At 42.0% G+C, this 22414-nt stretch overlaps 1 protein-coding gene across 2 annotated transcripts in view; it reads left to right on the forward strand.

Moving 5' to 3' along the window:
• Nucleotides 1-21937, forward strand: part of taok2b (TAO kinase 2b) — a 29764-nt gene extending 7827 nt beyond the window's left edge. The window contains exons 5-20 of one of the 2 annotated variants that reach the window (XM_040001963.1): nucleotides 1533-1578; nucleotides 1680-1776; nucleotides 2037-2150; nucleotides 3995-4086; nucleotides 4205-4298; nucleotides 4792-4873; nucleotides 5266-5433; nucleotides 6383-6589; nucleotides 7140-7348; nucleotides 7519-7696; nucleotides 7988-8116; nucleotides 8263-8466; nucleotides 9693-9932; nucleotides 15346-15558; nucleotides 17277-17459; nucleotides 18349-21937. In XM_040001963.1, the coding sequence (XP_039857897.1) occupies nucleotides 1533-1578; nucleotides 1680-1776; nucleotides 2037-2150; nucleotides 3995-4086; nucleotides 4205-4298; nucleotides 4792-4873; nucleotides 5266-5433; nucleotides 6383-6589; nucleotides 7140-7348; nucleotides 7519-7696; nucleotides 7988-8116; nucleotides 8263-8466; nucleotides 9693-9932; nucleotides 15346-15558; nucleotides 17277-17459; nucleotides 18349-19281 (3189 nt within the window). In that variant the 3' untranslated portion in view covers nucleotides 19282-21937. Of the gene's footprint in view, nucleotides 1-1532; nucleotides 1579-1679; nucleotides 1777-2036; nucleotides 2151-3994; nucleotides 4087-4204; nucleotides 4299-4791; nucleotides 4874-5265; nucleotides 5434-6382; nucleotides 6590-7139; nucleotides 7349-7518; nucleotides 7697-7987; nucleotides 8117-8262; nucleotides 8467-9692; nucleotides 13616-15345; nucleotides 15559-17276; nucleotides 17460-18348 lie in introns of those variants that run through there. The other variant, XM_040001962.1, reaches the window with a different exon arrangement.
• The last annotated feature ends 477 nt before the right edge of the window (nucleotides 21938-22414 follow it).

The raw sequence follows: 22414 nt of genomic DNA on the forward strand, positions 1-22414 counted from the left end.
TCCCCGGAGAAAGTTTATGTGGCAAAAAACAAAAAAGCTCTAAAAATGACATCATTGTAATTAACTGGTGTGTTGTTTTTTTTTTTTAACAAAACATATTAGTGAATTTCAGAAAATTAGAATGAAGTGAAAGTTTTGTTTGTTTGTTTTTATACATATTCATCCAAAAATTAAAGTATTAAAAGCCTTTTGTGTGAGTATGCCTTGTAGTGCATGGAAATGAGCAGCCCTTGTAATAAAACTACAATATTTTAGTATATTAGTGTTTGAAGAGTAGCATTGAGTGCGTCTCTCTATATAGTTGAGTACATGTAACCACAGTTATAGAGACGACTGGACTGTTCTCCAGATGAGCTCTGATACACTCCACAAGGAGGGGAAGCCACAGGATGTTGTTGCTGAAAGTCTGGCTGTTCGCAGAGTGCTCGATCACAGCATATTAATGGAATTTTGCACAAACAACAGTGATGGCTGCAGCCTCAATGGTATTGTCAAGAAAATCAATTCAAGAACTTGGGCGACTTTACAAAGAGTGGACTGAGGCTGGTGTCAGTACGTCTCCAGGAAAGCAGCTACAACTTTAGCATTCCTAATATCGAGTCACTCCTGAACCGGAGATGACCTCAAAAAGGACTGGACAGCTGCTCAGTGCTTCTCTTTCCACATAAAAGTAAAATTTAAGGTCCTAAAGACTAGAGGAAGAGTAGAGAGGCACAAAATCCAAGATGCTTGAAGTCCAGTGTGAAGTTTCTGCAGTGCCATGTCATCTCCTCATGTTGGTGTCAGTTGATCCACTGTGTTATCAAGTCTACAGTTAACAAAGTCACCCACCTGGAGATTTGGAGCACTTTGTGCTTTAATTTGCTGACAAACTTTATGGAGAGAGACGGTGATTTCCTTTTCCAGCAGGATTTAGCCCCTGCTCGCAGTACAAAAACTACTAGCAAATGGTTTGCTGGCCACAGTATTGCTGTGCCTCATTGACCAGCCAGCTCATCTGACCTGAACCCCAGAGTGTCTGTGTTGTTATTGTCAAAATGAAGATGAGAAACACAGGACCCAAAAATACAGACAGGATGAAAGCAGCTATCGGAGCAGCCTGGGCTTCCTGTACACCATGCTGCATTAATGCAGTGATTCATGGTAACGGAGCTCCAACCACGTATAAAAATATTCTGTATGTCTGATTTTCACAAGGTATAAGTCACGATCATCAAAATTAAAACAAAAAAGGCTTAAAATGTTTCACTTTGAAGGTGTGCTGTCATCTATAGACACCTAAATAACGTTACATTATGTGGGATGGTGAGCTTTTACATCTCATGCATACTTTGGCTCTCAGAGCTCCATTGTGAGGTGGACATGAGAACACTTTCTCGGACTCCACCTTAGTTTGACAGCAGTGTTAAAACTTTGATAAATGGGTCGAAGTCTCTGGTACAAAAAAAGCTCTTCCCGCCTAGGTCAAGTGTGACAAAGTTTTTAACACCAAGTGTACTCTTGGTTTAACACTCCACCTGTCTCTCTTCTAGCTGGTGATGGAGTACTGCTTGGGTTCAGCTTCTGACCTTTTAGAAGGTAAGTAAGACAAATTAGTAATGACAAAACCCGTTTTACCCGTTTGAGTTTATGTTCACATAAACAATGCCTGATATTCCCAAATCTCTCTCTTCACTCAGTCCACAAGAAACCGCTGCAGGAAGTGGAGATAGCTGCCATAACCCATGGTGCATTGCAGGGATTGGTGTATCTTCACTCTCACAACATGATTCACAGGTAACCCCTATTCATTTCTCACTTATCTGGATCTATTCTGCTCTCCTCCCCCACACTTCTGACAAGAGACTAAACAAATAGAGGGGAGAAAGCACAAACTGTGCTGCCTGAGATAAGCTTATGCAATGGTGCTTGTGCTTACACACTGTGCATCATGCTGCTCCCCAGCCTCCAACAATGCATTTTCTCTCAAACTGTTTTGTCTCCGTCGTGTTTTTCCTGACCCGTCATTTTCTCCTGTCTGATCGTTTCTCTCTCAGGGATGTGAAGGCCGGAAACATCTTGTTGACAGAGCCAGGTCAGGTCAAACTGGGAGACTTTGGCTCGGCCTCTATTGTCGCTCCAGCCAACTCCTTCGTGGGAACACCTTACTGGTAAAACATCAAACCAGTGTCTCACTTGCCTACTCATTGTGGATTCTCAAAGAAGCCTCAAAAACTAACCAAAATCGTGCGTATCAACTATGATACACTAGGCGTTAAGGGGTTAAAACATACCTGTGATGTTTTGCCGTATTTTATCTTTCCTTTCTGTTCTGTTACAATCATAAAAGCTCATGTTAAAGTTCAAATACTGAGGTCAGTGTATGTATAAGTAATCTCAGGCTCTGAGCTCTCCATTTCACTGTTTTTTTTTTTTCTACTCCTAGCTTTGTGTGATGTCAAAGAAAGAGGATATCCCTAAGACGATGATGTCATGTCTGTGCAGGCGAAATGAGCTTTTCAGACTGTTAGCATGGCTGTTATGTGGCGTCTATTTTGTCCACTGAGTGTAAAGACGAGTGAGAAGCAGCAGCACTCTTAAATGAGCTAGTTGTGCAGTTGTAAAATCAGATATATTTCCTCCGATGTTGACAATTTAAATATTCATTAATATCTAGCGTACTGCTGGTGTCTAGATAATAGGGGTGCAACGATATTCGTATCGATATTGAACCGTTCGATACAGTGCTTTCGGTTCGGTACGCATATGTATCGAACAATACAATTTTTTAAAAAAAATTTAATTTTTTTTTTTTTTTTTTTTTTTTTTTTTTGTCCCGTTTGGATCTATAGCCATCAGAATTGTTGTCTTGAGGCCTAGAAAGATGCCAAGCGGATTTATTTTACCAAGTGGATCATCATATTGGTCCATTTGATTGACCTTTATTATAATTATGAATTTATTTTATTTTCAGTTGCAAACGGGACAGACATGACTGTGGGATAGGACAGGGGGAAAGAATGAAAGAAAGAGGGGAGAGAAAGAAAGAAAACCAAAGGGGAGAAAAAAAAAAGAACAATACAAAATTTGTAATTTTTTTTATCAACTTTCCTTCTGACTATGCTGTCTGTGTTGAGCGCTCAGTTATCTGCGTTCAACTACTCCGCCTAGGCTGCACTGTCCAGCGCAGATCCACTGAGCGCTCAACACAGACAGCATCATCAGAGGAAGAGCGCAGGGGCAAGCTAGGCGAGACAGAAAGTTAAGCTGTGCTAAATAACCAGGGGTGCACATAAGTGGTGCACATTCGCTGTCAAAATAAAAAATCACTTACAAGGGTTTAGGGTTTAAATTTAAAAACTGTACCTGTTTAGGTAAAATATATATTTAATAATTTTAATAAATGACAAATTAAAAAGGCTGACACATTTTTTTGTATCGAAAAAATATCAGAACCGGGACACCAAAGTATCGAACCGAACCGAACCGTGAATTTTGTGTATCGTTGCACCCCTACTAGATAAAGTATAGTCTCTAATCATGCGGGTAACGTGCTTTAATTTGCATTGAACCTAAGATAGCTGACTAAACGCTGCTCACATTTGTGAAGCAAGGTGTGGCCACCCAAATGTCACATTCAAATTCATTCAAAGCAGGCAGAGTACAGTTCACACTGGGAAAAACTTTGATCTGTAGAATGAGCATGTGTTTAATTTTAAGTTGTTAATTTAAAAAAAGGTTATTCTGCCACCGAATTTTTCCTTTCCAATCTTTTCAAGTGTATTTGAGGAGGTTAAATCACCAAGTGGTTTACTCCCACCTCTCACCGTTCAGCAGCCAGAATTATTTGTTGTTACTCTACATGAGCATAAAGCTAACGCTGCCTGTTTAGGTGGGGCAGATGCTGGAAACAACAGTGAGCCACCAGGTGCCATTGTGTGCTGGATCAAAGGAAGAGGGCTGGAAATGGCCGAATTACTGCTGATGTGTTGTTGTTGTTGTTTCCTCCACCCAGGATGGCCCCTGAGGTGATCTTAGCCATGGATGAGGGTCAGTACGACGGGAAGGTGGATGTGTGGTCACTTGGCATCACCTGCATAGAGCTGGGTAAGAGATGGCCATACAGTGCTCCACAAGTGTCTCTCTTTGTGTTCACAAAGCTGAAAGTGTTCTTTGTCTGCCTCTCCTTCTCTGTCACGCTATGTCGTGCTTCGTGATTCTGCAGCGGAAAGGAAGCCTCCTCTGTTCAACATGAATGCTATGAGTGCCTTATACCACATCGCCCAGAATGAGAGCCCTGTGTTGCAGTCTAATCACTGGTGAGAGACGAAGCTTTGCAACCGACCTGTGTCTTTCTGTCATTTATTTCACAATTAGTTTTTGTGTGTGTGTGTGTGTGTGTGTGTGTGTGTGCGTGTACATACACATAAAAAAAAATAAAAAATAAAAAAAATTGGTTTCATAAAAATGACTTGTTATTAAGGCTTTTTGAACATGGGGATGAACTCACACTTTGAGTTTGCTGCCATGCTTATAGATCAGTGTTTAAATTGTTACATTATTTGAATCATCTCAGGTAACTGTGGACAAACCCTTCAGTATTTCTCATACAAGGACACTTACTGCTGTTTTTTTTAGCCAGTTTGTCTCCACATCAGGACATTTTTAATGCTTTCCGAGTTTTAATTGAGCTAACAAATCTCTCAAGCCGCTTTAACGGACTATAACATAATTACGATTATTATGTGTGTAATAATGCAGTATGCATTGCTTAAATTATATGTATAATCATGACGTTTTGGAAATTTTCAGGTCGGATTATTTCCGCAATTTCGTGGACTCCTGTTTGCAGAAGATCGCCCAGGACAGACCTACCTCTGATGTGCTGCTCAAGGTACAAACAGCCGTGTGATTAATCTTTAACTGAGAGAATAGAATGAAATATATTTTCTTCTATTTCTAGCAGTTTCTTTTCAGCTTGTTGTTTTTGGACAAATAATGAAATTTGTGCTTTAAATTCAAAACAGATTTTTAGGCTTGAAGGAAAACACTGCGTGAAGGTTCAGTGTGCAAGCAAATAATCACCAAGGAGGTTTTTTCTGTTGTTGTATTTTTGTTTTCTTTTTTGTTTTGTTTTTTAAATGAAAAACAATGATTTTATTTTATTTTATGTATAATTTTGTGTCAACAGTGATGGGCATGTCTATGTATTTTTAACTGTCAGACTGAGGTATTTCACCCTTCACTGTCCATCTCACTCCTTCTTTCAACCCTCCATCCACCCAGCACCATTTCCTATGCAGAGAGCGTCCCATGACAGTTGTGATGGACCTGATTGCACGGACCAAGGATGCTGTTCGTGAGCTGGACAACCTTCAGTACCGGAAGATGAAGAAAATCCTCTTTCATGAGGCGCACAATGGTCCCGCACCTGAAGGAGGCGATGAGGAAGAGGTAAGAAAGGGTGATGACGTATCAACCCTGTAATGCTTTTATCCTATTTTATTTTATTTAAACAAGCTTCTAATATTGATAAGTGGACAGTTTTCTTTTCTTATTAGCGAAACCACAGAGAGAGTTTGGGCCCAGAAATGGCTAATGACATCAGACAGGCACATAACATGAGAACAGCTGCTTCATATGTGAAAGGGGATTAAGAAAGCTGAAACATGAAAGTACAATTAACAAATACCAAGCAGCACTCTTTGGGGTCATCTCTTCATTTAAGCTCGCTTTAAATATTTGAGTTCCTCTCCTGATTTTTTTTTTTTGTTTTTGTAAAATTAAGAAAGAAAGCGCTTCTGTCAAGGGACATGTGACGATGTTTTGTTTTGGATTTGCTTCATATAAACTGCTGCTGTTTATATTGCATTGCAATTGTAAATAAAGCCAGAGTCCAACGGTAATTATTTAATCCACAAATTAGAAAATAGGGGAAATGGTGATGATATTTTGCAGTTTTATTTATTTATTTTTTTAAACAGAATCTCATAGAAACAGAATTGGCCCAGCATAACGCAGTAATGTTGACAGAGCAAATAAGAGTCTTGAAACATGAACAATTGTACTCATGAACACAAAGCGCATGAATGTGTCTGCTTCTACTGAAAACCTGCTTTAAAGGCCTATTCTTGTCTGCAGTTGAGGTAAATACAGGCACTATAAGAATAAGGACGTAAGGTAAATAAGACCCTTTTGTCCTCATACAAAGACTTTTTTATCTATTTAATTCTTTGATTGCCGTTTAAACAAAAGTAAATGAAAGAATAGCAACTGTGGTTCAATCTATCAGACCTGCATTTGTTTGGGATGTTTAAATATGTTTGCTCAGTATCATTTTTTTTTTTTTTAAAGAGCTTTGTCATTATTTTAGCAAAAACTTGCTTTATTTTTTCCCCTCCAGGATGTGGAGCAGTACATGCTGCGCACCGGCACAGTCAACAGCATGGAGAGCTCCCACTCTCTGCCATCCATGTCCATCAGCGCCAGCTCCCAGAGTAGCTCGGTCAACAGTCTGGCAGACGGCTCCGATGACAGTGGGGAGATGGCCATGATGCAGGAGGGAGAGCACACCGTCACCTCCAATAGCTCCGTCCTGCACAAGCCGCTGGTCAGTCCATGTGTTAACACGTCTGTGGGTGGATGTGTTGTTTAACAGTCTAGCCCCTCAATCACTCACCTGGATAAGCAGGTGACCCATATGCTGAAGGGTATTTGGGGCTTGTTTGGGGCCCCCCCAAACTCAGGCTTGCAGTGTTAAGTGTGAGTCTGGTGTGTATCTGCTGAGAGACGTGTAACTTTCGGGCTAAAAGCATCGAGTGATACTTATAGTTGGGCTATTTTACCTTTTTATTGTAGTTTAGATGAGCCAAAGGAGAAGCTGTTCTGTTGTTTCCCCCTGACCAGTTTTATAAGCGCAATCTGGTGCCACCTACAGGAAAAGGAAGACAAAAGCAGAACCAGATGCACAGCAGATTGGCAATGTGACACCTCCAAAACAAATGCCTGGTAGCAGACTTGCTAAGCGAGCAGCCTCCTGGGAGTTTTTGCATTGGCAATAATTAGTTTCATTTATTTTAAGCAGTAGGATGACATTGAGTTGAGATAAAACTTTGCATTTGTAGCCACCTTTAATTGCTCTAATTTTCTCCACCTTGTAGAGCCATGACAACATCTATGACGATCCCTATCAGCCAGAGGTTGATTCTCAGCGAGAAGCTGCATCTGCTGGTGGTGGTGGAGGAGGAGGGGGAGGGGGCAGACGTCGACGAGGCCGAGACCATTTTGCCACCATCAGGACCGCCTCACTGGTCACCCGTCAGATCCAGGAACACGAGCAGGGCTCTGCACTGAGAGAGCAGATGTCCGGGTGAGGTCACAGTCGTGAATTGTTGATGGTGTTACGGGACAATCAAAACGAGTGTATTTGCACATGTTTTTGAACTTTATACAAATAAAAGAAAACAAAGGGCTTCAAATGCTTAGTTAAGTAATGCTTGCTGATTATTATCCATTAGGTAACAGTGTTTCTCCTCACAGGTATAAGCGAATGCGGCGTCAGCACCAGAAGCAGCTGATGGGCCTGGAGAACAAGCTGAAGGCCGAGATGGACGAACATCAGCTGAGATTGGACAAAGAGCTGGAGAATTTGAGGAACAGCTTCTCAGTGGAAGGAGAAAAACTCACCAAGAAGCACCAGGGTATCCTGGAGAAAGAGGTGAGCGAGGATCACAGAGAAATATAATAAATTCACATATATGTGATGAATGTCAAACAACAGTGTGTGGTTCTGATACTCACTATGTTGTTAGTCTTGCTAATATTAGTCAATACTTTCACATTGCTCAGTGTACACATGCCTGCTTCATATGAAGTTGATCTTTCCAAAGTGTAGCAGCCACTGAGAAGTCTTCATTCTCTCACCAGCATACAGAGAGTTGTCTCAGTAAGAGCACTGATAAGACTCAATATCACTAATTGTGAATGTTTTTGGGCTTTTATCCTCCAGGGAAAGGCAGTCGTGTCGGAGGAGAAGAAGTTCCAGCAGCACATTCTGACGCAGCAAAAGAAGGAGCTCACCGGCCTGCTGGATTCCCAGAAACGACAGTATCGCCAGCGCAAAGAGCAGCTCAAAGAGGTGCCTCTGAGTTTTGTCATATTATGTTTCAACAAATATGTGTGTCTTCTTTTTCATGACTCCACCTGCAATCAGTTCATTTTGACGGGTAAGTATAATGCTGCACAAACGGCGAGCCAAGCTAAACGCTGCTGTTATTCCTCAAGGAACTGAACGAGAATCAGTCAACGCCAAAGCGGGAGAAGCAGGAGTGGTTGGTGCATCAGAAGGAGTGCCTGCAGCAGCGGCAGGCTGAGGAAGAGGCGGGTCTGCTGCGGAGGCAGAGGCAGTATTATGAGGTGCAGTGTCGCCAGTACAAGAGGAAGATGCTGCTGTCACGCCACAACCTGGAGCAGGACCTGCTCAGAGAGGTACTGTTCTTAGTCCTTTGAAGCACATTAATATCATTTTTATTTTGATATTGTTTTATAATATTTATAAATGTTAAGACTTTTGCAATTCATTTTATTGTCATCTATGTGTAACAGTAATGCACAAGCAAAATATTAATGGCTTGGAAAATTAGGTGCACTGAAAAATTGAAGTTTTGCATGTAGTGGTCTTTTATTTGTTAACACTAAGGTTTATACCTAATATCTAGAAAATAATTTATTTTTCAAATATAGATAGATAGATATAGATAAGTAAAATGGGTAAAGTAGCATCCGGGTGCCGCTAATCAAATACACTTGATTAACTGAGCAAGTGTGAGCACATCTAAAAAGTTTTGTCAGTTTGCTGAAGCATTCAGATGTTTAACACAATGCCACGTAGGAAACACAACAACAATCTTAAAGAAGTAAATGTTGTTGCCATCAGTCTGGGAAGGGTTAGAAGGCAATCTCCAAACAACCTGCATCCATCGCTCTACAGTGAGTGAAAAACATTGTTCCCAGGACTGGACGCCCCAATAAATTCATCCCAAAGTCAAACTGCAATATTTAGAGGGAGTGTAAAAAAACCATCTCAGACTCTTCAGGTCTCAATTAGTATCAAGTATTAAGTTCATGACAGTACAATTAGAAAAAGACAAACATGTATGACTTTTTTGGAAGAGATTTCAGGAGAAAGCTTCTTCTCTCTAAAAAGAACATGGCAGCAAAGCTTTGGCTTGAAAAGCAGCATCAGAATAAACTACAAGACTTCTGGAAAGTGAGACTAAAGTGGACGTGTTTTGCACGGCACTACATTTGGAGAAAAGCAAACAGCACAAACACCTCATACTAGCATATGATTTGGACTCGTTTTTCAGCGACAGGATCTCAGTACCTTGCAGTCACTGGGTCATGAACTCCTGCGTATCTCTAAGTATTCTAGAGTCAGATGAGTCCGTCTGTCTGACAAGCTTGGCTGAAACTGGTTCATGCAACAGGACAATGATCCCACACGCAGCAGCAAATCTACAACAGTATGGCTGAAAAAGAAAATATTTTTTTTTGTTTGTTTTTTAATAAATGACCTATAAATTCATACTTTTTAATAATTGTAGCTTGATACAAGACATCCTTTGGTGGCTATTGCAGGTTTCTGTCCTCCCAGTATTACAAATCACCTTCTGCATCTTTTGTTTGTTTTTTTTCTTCTTCTCCTTCTTCAGGATCTGAACAAAAAGCAGACTCTGAAGGACTTGGAGTGTGCCATGCTGCTGCGTCACCACGAATCCACCCAGGAGCTGGAGTTCCGCCAGCTGAGTTTGGTGCAGCGTACGCGGGCCGAGCTGATCCGCACGCAACACCAGACGGAGCTCACCAACCAGATGGAGTATAACAAGAGGCGTGAGCAAGAGCTGCGTCAGAAACACGCCGTGGAGGTCCGCCAACAGCCCAAGAGCCTCAAAGTGAGTGACAGCACCCAGAGCCAGGGGTCTCCCGAGGAGGGAAAGAGCGAGCCGACAGAGGGGCCGAGCGGCAGCTGGGACAGCGAGGGAGGGGGGGAGGAGCTAGAGGAAGAAAAGGAGAGCGAGGTGGCGGCGAAGGAGGTGTATGATGTTGGGGATGAGCTTGATGGAGTAGTAGATGATGAAGTTTTTAGCAGAGGGGTAGATGAGGTGGAGGGTGTGCGTGTCGCTGTGGCTGAGGGGAAGGACGAGGTAGACGAGGAGGGAAGTAAATCAGAAGATGTAGTTGAGTGGAAAGTCGGTGAAGAGGAGACAGAAGTCAGGGAAGTAGAAGGAGTGCAGTGGGAGTACGAAGAGGATCATGGTAAATCTGCACGCATAGAGACCAATGAAGAAGAAGAAGAGGGCAGGGGTGTAGCTGACGGTTGTCCGTCGGAGCTCATCTTGTCCTCGTCCCCAGAAAAGAGGCGGCTGCGTGAGCGAAACATCGATGAGCTGTCAGAGTTTTACTTCCCTGACGCCTCTGAGGAGCTGGAGCCCATACCCGTCTCACCCCCACCCGCACCCCCTGCCCAGACTTCTCTCCCCTCACTCTTCTCTCACGGCATCTGCCTCCTCCTCTCCCTCTCTGTCGCTGCGCAGCCTTCCAACCTCACTTTGCTGCTGCTCTCCATCTTCCTCCTCTCCCTCCGCCGCTCTCCACCCCTGCCCTCGGTGGCATCCGTTCTCCTCTCTGCTGAGCTCGCCTTCTTGGCGCTCTTCTTCTCGTACCTTTTCCTTCGTTCCTGCTGTTCTCTGTCACTTTCCACCTACCTGACTCTCAGCCTCTGGGCCAATGGCCTCTTCAGTTTAGGACTCTCCATCAGTTTGGGGATTTATTACATCCCCATTATTTTCATCTCAGCCTCCTTCCTCAGCTCTCCCTCCATTTTCCTTTCCCTCTATTTGATCGTGGTCCTGATTGTCAGGCCAGCCCGTGATTTCTTCCAGCTCGCGCCCCGCAAAGTCAACCGCCTCTGCATGCGCGTCCTCTTCCGCCTGCCTCGGCCACTGTTTGCCATGTGCCAGTCGGTGCTGGGCGGTATGGCTGAGCGTAACCTTTATGAGATGTTTCCTAAAGCAGGCCGCAACTGGGGCGTTCGCCAGTCCAAAATCCCAGTTCCACTAAAGAGCCTGGCCTTGGAGTATCAGGCTCAATGCAGGAGCACCTCTCTTGTAGCCAAGGGCCTGCTGTGGGTGAAGCGTTTCGGCAGACGCCCCCTCGGCGTCTTGGCAGATCTAGCGAACTCTGTAGTGCTAAAACTAGCCCGGCAGGTCGTTAAAAAGCTGCCGCTCAGGGTCAGGATAAAACTCCAAACCCTTGGCATCTTGAAAAAGGAAATTCCAAGCAGGTTACCGCGCCTGCTGCCCCGGGAGGTCAGAGAGAGGAGACAGAGGGAGAGGAGGAGGAGAGAGAGGGAGAGACAGAGGAGGGAAGAGAGGGAGAGGATGTTTCGTGAGGAGACGAGGTGGGAGTGTGGGTTGAGACGAACTTCATCGGGACGGTTTGTCAAGGGGAAAATTCGGCCGTGGAGATAGCAAGAGTGAGACATGTCGGGAACATTTTGGTGTGAGATTATGTGAATGTGTGTGTGCGAGCGAGCGTGCGTGTGTGTGCACGCCATTGTGCAGCCATTCATTGCGTGTTTGGGCCACATTGTCTCCTTTGTTACTCAAACTGGTCACATTTTTAAAGATGAGCCGTATTTAACCCACACACACACACTCGTATGCACACAGAGGTTTGTGTGCACTGGCTCCAGAAGCGTGTGTGTGCGCACGCACATAACAAGCCATATTACTGAATGAGCTGGCTCGAGCAACTTGAACAAGCTGTCGAACCCACAGTTGCTGAATGAAACCCAGTGAAGTTTTAATATTTCATTATTTTTGCTTTTTGTAAAAGTTCCTTTAGAAGTTTCTTTAATTTTTATTATTTTGCTCTTAATTTGTAAGACAGATATTTTTTTTTATGGTTATTTTTGAGACCGTTTTTTGTGCAATCGTTTGTTCTTCTTCATAGTTGTCTTACTTCACAGGGTGCGCTGTTTCCTCAGTGCTTAGAACAAATATTAGAGTGTTATGTAGCTCAACGGCTGTAATATCTCTCCCCAAAGCACAAAGTACTGTGAAAATGAAAGATCGTCAATGATTTCACTAACATCAGCCTGAACACTAGCTCTCAGCCGACTGAAAAGTGCAATAAACCGCTGAGTGGAGACATCTCGGACCATCGTGAGAGCAGAGAGGAATAATTATTAATATTTTGGTCTTAAATGATTAAGTATGGGGCCATTTAGCTGGAACAAACAACATATTCAGTTGAACTAGAATACGTTTATACATATTACTGCTATAATTATTATTATTATTATACATGCAGCTAGTGAATACATCATCTAGATTCTAGTTAGATATTATGACTATTATGTTTTATTGCATGTTGTGCAATAATCTTGTTATGATTTACCATGTAAACATTTCGCTCGTAGTAATGGAATAAGAAGTGCCTGCTTTCAAGAGTCTGTTGTGAAGTGATATCCTAAATCTATAGCGGAAACATGAGGAATCAGGATAATCAGGATATGTTTTTGCATAGTGAAAGTATAAGAAACTGTTTAATATTTCAATGTAACTCGTTTAATATGAAGCCATATAGACAATCTTTTGAGGTAGAATTATAGTAAAAAGATTGAAACTACTGAATGTGAAAAATGAGGCTGAGCAGGTCGAATGAAGAGAAGGCAGATATCTGATTCTATCAATATTTTGTTTTGCACTGTGTTGAAAGGTATTAAAGAAATACAAATATCTATGAAAAGATCGTTTCAATTTTAGCTCGTGAAGCTTAAAAAATACACCCATCGCAACTCCACTTCACCCGGCCTACGGGTTCAGCAAACCTAAAGATAATCAGACAAGCTGAAAACCAAAATGTTTGAGCCTTTATATTTAGAAAAAAAAAAAAAAAAAAAAAAATACTGAAATGATAAGAAAATGAACTTTCTGATCAGTCAGTTCATCATTTCAGCTCAGCGTCAGTCAGACCAAAAGAAACCCACGGTTAATTCTGCTGTTTGTGTCACTGCTAAACGCCAAAATCCTTTGAGTTCATGTAAATGAAGCCGGAGCAAATTCGTAAAATGCGTTAGCGCTTAAAAAGGCAGGAATAAAGAGCTTTGTTTGTGTCGCCACATGTGAGCTGTTTTTGTGGAGGGACGGTACTGAGTAGGAAAGCTCAGTCTTAACTGTATTTTCACCCAAAGAAAAGGAAAAAATGTGTTTTGGGTTTTTTTTGTTGTTGTTTTTTTGCATCTTGCAATTCGAGCTTTAAAAGAAAAGTTTCAATCAATGTTTTATTTGAATGTAACTTGTTCCTTTTGTGTATGTTTACATGTCTGCATTCTGTTTTGTTGTGACACTGAGTGTTTCCACAGAGTTATATCACCTTGAGTTTTTTTTAATATATATATTTAATTAATGCAGTATTTATAAGACCAGTGCTGCATTGTGTTGGGCAGACATTTCGTCGTCCTTTTATTCTCATTTTAGCTGCATGAGTGTTGGCATACTGTACAGCCGTGTGCTCGCAAGCATAGAGAAACATTTTGTCATACACAAAAATAAATTCTTTTGTGTTCAAATCATTGTCTTGTTTGTTTTTATGATTTTTTTTTTTTTTTGTTTCCATTATTATCATGTCTCCATTTGCTTACTTTCTTCCTTATCTTACTGCGCAAAGAATCCTTTTTACCTTTTTGTTCATTCCTCCTGTATCATCACACATTCCTGTTGTCGTCTGTCGTCCCCTTTTTGCCCCATTTATAAGCCACCAAAAACATTATTAGCAAGTATAAACATAAAATTGTGATTATGACTTGCAAATATTTATGGGATTAAATGGCGATCGTCTGATTCGACCTGACCCAGATTATGCTCGAGGTCTGGGCCGTTTGTTTAACAGCAGAGTATTGATCAGGTTTTAGTGAAATGAGATCAGTTTTTCTTGGACATGACTCGTTAGTTTGTGCAGTACAATCAGCCAAGAAAACAACTCTTTTGATTTATTATCGCCTGACAAATATACAGAAAGGCTCATTCTTAAGAATAAACATCAGATTAAAGGTCCTAGAAAGTGTTTTTACATATATACATTTATATACAGTGCTTTACAAATGTATCAGGCTGCCTGTCATTAAAACAAAACAACTTTAAGTCCATCAAAACGTGTTTAAAAATTACTGAATTGATGTTGTTATACACAGAAATTTGAGTCGGCACACCGGACGTATCTCAGAGAAGTCTGAAATTAATCAAGCATAACATTCAACCACTAAAACTAATTTAAATAAAAGAAATTTGGCACCTTAATTAAATAATGTGCTTTACTATTAATTCCTGCCCTTTTTGTGAGGGGAATTAAAAATGGATAGCAAAATAATTATACTTTAGCATTTAAAAATATTCATTTTCATTAAAGAGCTCACACATAGTCATTAACAGTTACAGGACCAGATCAGGTCACCACAAAATGTAAGGTTATGACAGCAAAACCTTTTCCTACCTATTTAGAAAGTGTATTTTACGTTATTTATTTAAGTTGCATGCTTTCATGCTTTGCCTTGGATCAGTGTATTACATTTTCCTTGCACTGTAATCTCACACAGCCTTTAACTTTGCCCCAGTAAGTCATCGGCCAACGTGATGCTTTAATCTATTTCTCAGTACACTAAAAATAAACTAGTTTCTTGGACTTTTGAGCAGACTGTGTACTGTGTGTTTCGTCCAGCTGCTGGTTTATGTGAGCACCTGAAAAAGTTCACAGCGATTGTGTAAAATCACCAAAGCAGGGCTTAAACTTTGCTACTCCCTCTGACCCTTCTGATTTCAAGCACTTTCTTCAGAGGGAAATAATATTGACATAAGCAACAAGAAAAGGTAAATTTATTTAAATAAAAGAAGCCAAGTCGTCTCATTAAGACCATCGCAGAGCTTTGTATTACACTGGAATTAAGTAGGGCTTCCTTATATGTTTAAATGTTATAAATCCAACCTCTTAAATATAAATGTTAATCTAAGATACAGACATTCATCATAAGAATGTGATTTTTAGACGCCTTAGAATTTAGATCATGTGCGTTTTAACCATCCAACAAGTCTTCATAAACGGTAAATCTCCAACATGTGTTTTCATGACAAAGGACATTTCCTTATGTGGCCGTGATGGTGTCATCCAACAGTTCAGCAGGTGTTTACACTTTAAATATCATGTAAAATGTTTGACACGTCTGTCACATCTGTCAGCGTGATCATTTCTACAATCAATAGGAGCACTTTAGCCGAGCTGCTTCCATCTTTCTTCTGTCTCCTTCAGTCCAAAGAGCTTCAGATCAAGCGTCAGTTCCAGGACACCTGCAAGATCCAAACCCGCCAGTACAAGGCCCTGCGCAACCACCTGCTGGAGAACACGCCCAAATCGGACCACAAGGCCGTGCTGAAGCGGCTGAAGGATGAGCAGACTCGTAAGCTGGCCATCCTGGCCGAGCAGTATGACCACTCCATCAATGACATGCTGTCCACACAAGCTGTGAGTAAGGCAAGGAGACGTCGTTCACTTCACACTCGCACCACACCACCAGCACCACTGCTGTGCCTGGCTTGGGGGATCTTCCTGCCTGCCTGTCTACCTGCCCGCCAACCAACCACCTCCTGGTCCCTCAGTGTTAATTAAATTGTGTAGCTTGTGATCTGTCCTGCTACCTGCCCCTGCAGTTAAACAGGTCCTTCCTCAAAAAAACATCCATTCAAAGTAGGAATATTGAAGAGAGGAAAAAGTGATGACAGCTTTGTGAGAGGTTCAGAAGATAAATGTTAGAGGTTCTGCTATAGCCATAAATTCAGGACTCTTATTCAGCCACATAAGAGTGCTATAAACTCAGTTTATCTTTATCATTTTATATAAATGTATCACTTTTCCTAAACGGAGTGTAGTAATTGACTAAACTCTGAATAAATTTTAAGCCATGTTGTGTAATTAGAGCAATAACTTCTAACTGGCACTTAGGTAAAAATCAGCTGTGCCAGGTCGTGTTTAATTTTTAATTGAGGCTGTTTGGTCAATGATGAATGTGTAATCAGCGGACCATAAAGTCAAGATGTTGCTGTTGTTGGACCACAGATGAACTCTCAGGCTGTTCCTTCATCATCACAGCAAATTATGAACCATGCACCAGTAAAATCATAACACAGTTAAACCACTAAACTTTCAGTCTGTGAATCAGTTCATCTAAAGTGTTTGAATAGTTTAGCCTACCCTGGGGAAATAAGAAAACCTGGGAGGCCCAACAAACAAGTGATGCCCTGGGACTCCTCAGCAGATCAGTCCGGCCATGGCCCAACAAGGTCTTTTTCCCACATGCAACACTGCAAAGATCCCACCTCTGCTGTGCTTTGTTTTCCACTTCACAGCTGCAGTGACTCCAGTTTAAGGAAAAAGAAGATAATTAAGTGAGGCTTAAATGCCCCATGAATCACAGCAGAACCTAACATAAAGTTTAAATGTAATTTAGACTGATTTAAACTGCTGAAGCCTGCGACCCGTTCTCTTGTACATATTAAGCAAGAAATGAGCTGATTGATAATAGACAGGTTCTATTTTTCACTGTGAAAGGTGCCCTCATTTTCTAAGCCTGTGCCTCCTTAATCACTTTCAGACCATCCTGTAAAAGCTTCTCTCAGTCAGTCGCCGGCCTCTTAGTGTCGGAGTCATTCACATGTAAATCCTAAACTCCTAAATGAATGAAACAAAGTAAGAAGACGATGGGACGTAACAAAATGTCTCTTGGATAACATGATCCCCTGCGCTGCTTTAATTACCACGATACGGAAGAGCGCCACGTCGGTCCGCTAAGCCAAATCCCCGCCGCCCTTGTTTGTTCTACTCATGCTGCGACTGCAGCTAAAGTCTGTTTGGGACGGTTTCCCAAACACTGATTAAACTTATAATCCAGAGGTCAGGAAAATATATATTTATCTGTCTGTCATCTGAAACATGAGCCAAACTATAAAACAGACATGACACACAGAGGTCGAAGCACTTCAACACTTTGAAGAAAATATTCTTTTATTGATTTATTTTGGAATATGTTGAATATGCACACATGCTTTTATTAACTTCCCAGTCCTTTCCCCTTTTCTTCCCTTTGCTCTTCTAACCTTATGAACACATGCAAAGTGATTCCACCTTCAGATCTCTCTTGGTTTGTTTTTTCCACTTAAACACTCTACTTTTTCTCTTCCTCTTAGCTTCGACTGGATGAGACGCAGGAAGCGGAGTACAAGGTGTTGCGGATGCAGCTGCAGCAGGAGCTGGAGTTGCTTAACGCCTACCAGAGCAAGATCAAGATCCACACGGACACACAGCACGAGAGAGAAGTCAAGGATCTGGAGCAGAGGGTGTCCATCCGCCGGGCCCTGCTGGAACAGAGGGTTAGAGCCTTTTGTCACTCGTGTTCAAAGTAAAGCTTCTTAGAATAAAGTGCAAGGACCTCAAACAAGCAAACAGAGAAGATCCCAGACAGGTGTAGCTCATCTTTTCACTAGCACATTGAATGATAAATAACAGTCGCTGACAACTCCAAGAGGGCAAGATGTTTTTGGTGTCCGTCATCCAAAGTTCTCCTACAGGCCACATTTGGCCTCGACTTGTGCCCCTCCCTGATGCGTAGTCTTGTTGTCTCAGTTTAGCCACCTTGCACGGGCCAAAATTCAGGCATGTCAGGACTTTTGAGTCACATCTGAGCCAAACGTAGCAAATAAGTGCCAAAACTAGTCCAGATTAGGCTCAGATCTGTCTGCTGTCTGGGCACCTTTAACACAGTGTCCCCTTGCAAGCTGTTTTTGGAGATTTATTTAATGACATAGACCTCTGTTTGTTCTTCTATGGAAAGTGGAAAGAGGTTGTTGTTTGTTTTTTTTAGTTGGAAATAATGGAGGATTGTGTAGCTATTAGTTAACAGTTACAATCTAACGCCTACAGTTCCTCCTCACTTTTATTGATATCTCACAATGACATCTGGGCAGCTCTGTCTACGAAGGATGATGATAAAAAGCTCTCCATGTCCTCAGACTGACTGAAGAATCATAGACTGTACATAAAAGATGGATGTAGTCATCCAAAACAGGAATCCAGTGAAGATGTGTCTTAACTCTGCAGTCGTTATAACAACAAAAGAAATCTGTGGATAAATTACTCCAATTCTAACTTGACCTCATTAACTTCATTCCTGGTTAGTTTATGGTCTGAATCGCTACTTTTAAGTACTTTGTTTTTATTATTGCAATGATTGCACATGCGTTTTTGTTAATGTTTTGTTAGATCGAGGAGGAGATGCTGTCCCTGCAGAACGAGCGCTCAGAGCGTATCCGCACCCTCCTGGAACGGCAGGCCAGCGAGATCGAGACGTTTGATGCAGAGAGCCTACGTCTGGGTTTTAGCAACATGGCGCTGACCGGCATTCCCAGCGAAGCCTACCCCAAGCAGGGCTACTCCAACGTGCCGCCCTCCAGCTCCCGCTCAGCTGGCCACTGGAGTCACGGCATCCACCCGCAGAACGTGCCCTCGCAGCAGCTCTCCCGCCGCAGCCACAACAGCAGCGGCGGCGGGGATCGCAGGGGCGAGTCCTCCTCTTCCTCGCACGGCCTGGGCATGGCCCTGGGGCTGGGCCGGGAGGGGAGGGAGATGCACCACTCGTCGCGCTCTTCCGCCTCTTCTTCCTCCTCCTCCTCCTCCTCGTCTTCCTCCCACCACCAGCGACACCACCTACCCCAGCACTACCACCACCAGAGCACGCCACAGCTCTACCGCGAGCGGGAGAGGGATCGAGATAGGGAGCGGGAGAAGGAGAGGGAGCGGGAGTGGGCCGGAGTGCGGGGCTCCGGCGGCGACCTGGCCCACCCACACCCCCTGCCCTTCTCCCATCACCTGCCCTCGCGCTCCTCCTCTCAGTCCCTGGCGATGCTGCCTCCCCCGCCCCCTGCCCCTCCCTCCATCTCCGGGCCGTCCTCCTCCTCTTCTTCTTCCTCCTCCTCGCAGGGGGGGATTTATGTCGGAGGTGGAGGCGGCGGCGGCAGCGGGCTGGCCGTGCGCGGCGCCCCCAGCCTGATGGCCCTGAGAAACAGCCCCCAACCTCTGAGGAGAACGGCGTCCGGCGGGGGGCCAGGAGGTGCTGGGGGTAGCGACGGCGTCCTGAGCCGAAGCACCTCAGTCACTTCGCACATCTCCAACGGCTCCCACCTCTCCTACTCTTAGACAGCAGGCGTTAAAACAGCAGAGAGCCTGGTAGGAAGAAGGGTGGGAGTGATTTAGGAAGGTAGCTATCACAGGCTGCATCTCAATACTCTCAGCTTGCCACCTTTCTTTCTTTCCTTCCTGGGCTGATCTCAATTCTAAACTCTTAACACAAAGGATTTCTAAACGCACAGAAAGTCAAAGAGATCAGAAGCAAAGAAAGGACAAACTGACATTATTGAGCTGCACCCTGCCTCTTTAGACTCAGGGTGGGTGGAGAGGTTTCCTTCCATTCCCACAAGTATCAAAGAGGAAGGGAGGGAGGAATGTAACCACCTGTAAAATCATTGGATTAGGGTGACATTAGGTAAAAAAAAAAAAAAAAAAAGACACTTCTGTTTAATGTTTTTATCTTTGTATAAAAGTGAGATAAGGTGCGTGAAAGAGAGGACGATTAGCATTTTTCCCCTGTATGTGTCCTCCTGGAACTGCACAGAGAGAGAGAGGGGATGGCAGCCATGTCTTCTTCTATGATATTCTTTGCTGGAATGGAGAAAGAGCGAGGACGAGGGAGGAAACGAGGGTGATGTTTTGTTGCTTGTGTGTGTACTCGTATGTAGTTCGTAGTAGTCCAGATATTATCCAGCAAGCGCCCGTAAACTGGACGCGCCGAATGGGCAGAATGCAAGAAGAAAAATAAGGTGTGGGGGGGGGTTACTCTAATATCCAGACTTCTGGAGTTTGGAAAAACATTTTTTTATTGCTTTAAACGTTTACTTCTTTTGTTAATTTCTCTCTTTTTTTGTATTGTGTATTTAAAAGAAAAACCACACACGTAAAAAAGTTGCTCAGAACGTCACCAATGCCTTTAAGGGGTTCTTAAAGGGATGTCGTGCCATCTGAAATTTTTTTTTTTTAATTTGACGGCTGTGAGGTGATTCAAAGCCGAATACAAATAACACGGAATGTTTGTAAAGTTAAGAGACTCTTCTTCAAAAAAAACAAAAAACAAAAAGAGATAAAAGAAAAAGGAAAAATGGGATGAGGAAAAATCTTTATGTGGAAATGTACAAATACATATGGAGAGAGGGGGGAAAACACATAGCTTTCTGGCATCCATGACGTATTGAGTATCTAAACAACATAGGTGTCTATGGGAGTCACTCCAATTGCATGAGATAGATGTGCAAAAAAGAAAAAAGAAAAAAAAAACATTTGTAAAAACATGACGAAACACATTTGAAATGTATCGTACCTGTCCCGAGTTTCACTGGCATTTAAAATCACTCGTCCCACATTTGGTTTGTTTTTGGATCTTTACTGTACATATTTATGGGAATATTAAAGAAAAAAACAATAAAAAAAAACAATCATTTGGTTTTATAGAGTAACAAAGATAATGATAGTAATTTTGATATATTCAAAAACGACTATTGAATTTCAAGATTTAGAGTGACAGCTCCAATTGCATTTTCTATAGGTGTCAATATTACCATAACTAATCCTGATGTAAGTGTTGTTGTAATCATGTTCACGGTTATTTTTTTATTTTAATTTTTTTCTTGCGATAAGCAAAAAGGGCCCACTTTTGGCTGTGTAACAAAGAAACAAAAAAACACAAAAAAAAGGTGATAAAAACTGTTGTCAGGTGTGGTGTGTTCAAGGTCTTAATGATTATTAATAAGGGATTATTGATAATTGTTAATGATTTATTTTGTATGTGTGTCAAGCGGTAAAGTCTAGTTATATTACCACTTCTTTCTTTTTTTTTTCATTTTTAGACTGAATTTCAAAGAGACACTCTTACAACAACACCCTGCTATTCACGTGAACACAGACCTCTTCTGGACTCTCATAGAGGAAAAAAAAATTGGCCACTGGAATGTAAACGCTGGTTTTCCTTTTTTATTTGTTTTCAGGGTAAAGTTGAGAATCTGACTGCTGAAGGGTGCAGCATGCAATCAGTATGTTTAAAAAAAAAGAAGAAAGTTTTAAAGTGTGCGGAGGAGGAAGTGGAAGTGAAAGGACGGGCCTCGACCGAGCTGCTGTGGAGGTGCGCCCTCTGGTGCCGGCACAGCAGCAGTGACAGCAGCAGCCCGTCCACACGGATCAATATGACCCATCAGTGTTTGGTGTGACGCCCACAGAGGGTCTCGTGGGCGGACATTTACTTGAAGAAGATCAGAAATAACTTTTTTGTTTCTGTTTTTTTTTTTTTTTAATTATTATTGTTACTTTATTTAAAAAAATGGAAAAAAGGATAATCACCCTGCTGTTTGTATGACTCAGAAACACCAGCTCAAGACAATTCCCTGTATAACCTACTACTTTATGCTTGGTTGGAATCTCAGTGCATGCATAAACTCCTTATATAAACTAAGACTGGTGGATTGGAGACGGCCGTTGTGTGTGGGGACATCAGTGTGACTGTGTTTTTAGACCGGCTGTCAGGGGTTTCGGTGAGAGGCAGGGGAGTCTCGGTTCCCGTGGCGAGCCCTGGATGAAGGAGAATGAGGATTGAACACATGCTCGGCGGTGCTTTGCAGAGATTTTGGGGGGAGGGTGTTGAAATTCTTATTAAATATTCAAGTCAAGCAATTCCAAGCTTGAGGAAGGAGAGGAATAAGGGTCTTAACACATGTACTGGAAAAGAAATGGGGTGCTTTAAAAAAGTAATAAAAAAAAAAGATAATAAATTGATATTAACACATTAACTTGTCTTGATTTGATTTCTGGTTTTCACGTAACTTTTAAGTATCTGAAAAACGGGCCTAAATGATCTTAGTTTCAGTTTCTAAAGTGTGAATATTTTCTGTTTTTTAAGATATGGCAAAGAACATCTGTCAGTGTTTTTAAATATTTTTTAGGCAGTAGGGGGCTGAAAATATGGAGGACCAAAATTTAACTTTTTTTTTTAAAATGACTGTAACTAAATTGGTATCATCAGTTAGTCTTTCAAATGACATGTTTTTATTTGCGTTTGAATTTACCCATTTATTTATTTAATGTTATTTATCAATGTATTTTTATTTTTTAAATAAAATCCAAGTTTTCAATGTAATTCCTATGTATCATTTTTCCAATTTTAATATTTACATTCTGCAGTTAGTCTTTATATAGAAAAAGCTCAGGTTTTTGCTGATCAACAAACCTT

The sequence above is a fragment of the Simochromis diagramma genome, unplaced genomic scaffold (assembly GCF_900408965.1).
Source record: "Simochromis diagramma unplaced genomic scaffold, fSimDia1.1 OVJJ01000421.1, whole genome shotgun sequence".
NCBI classification, from domain to species: domain Eukaryota; kingdom Metazoa; phylum Chordata; class Actinopteri; order Cichliformes; family Cichlidae; genus Simochromis; species Simochromis diagramma.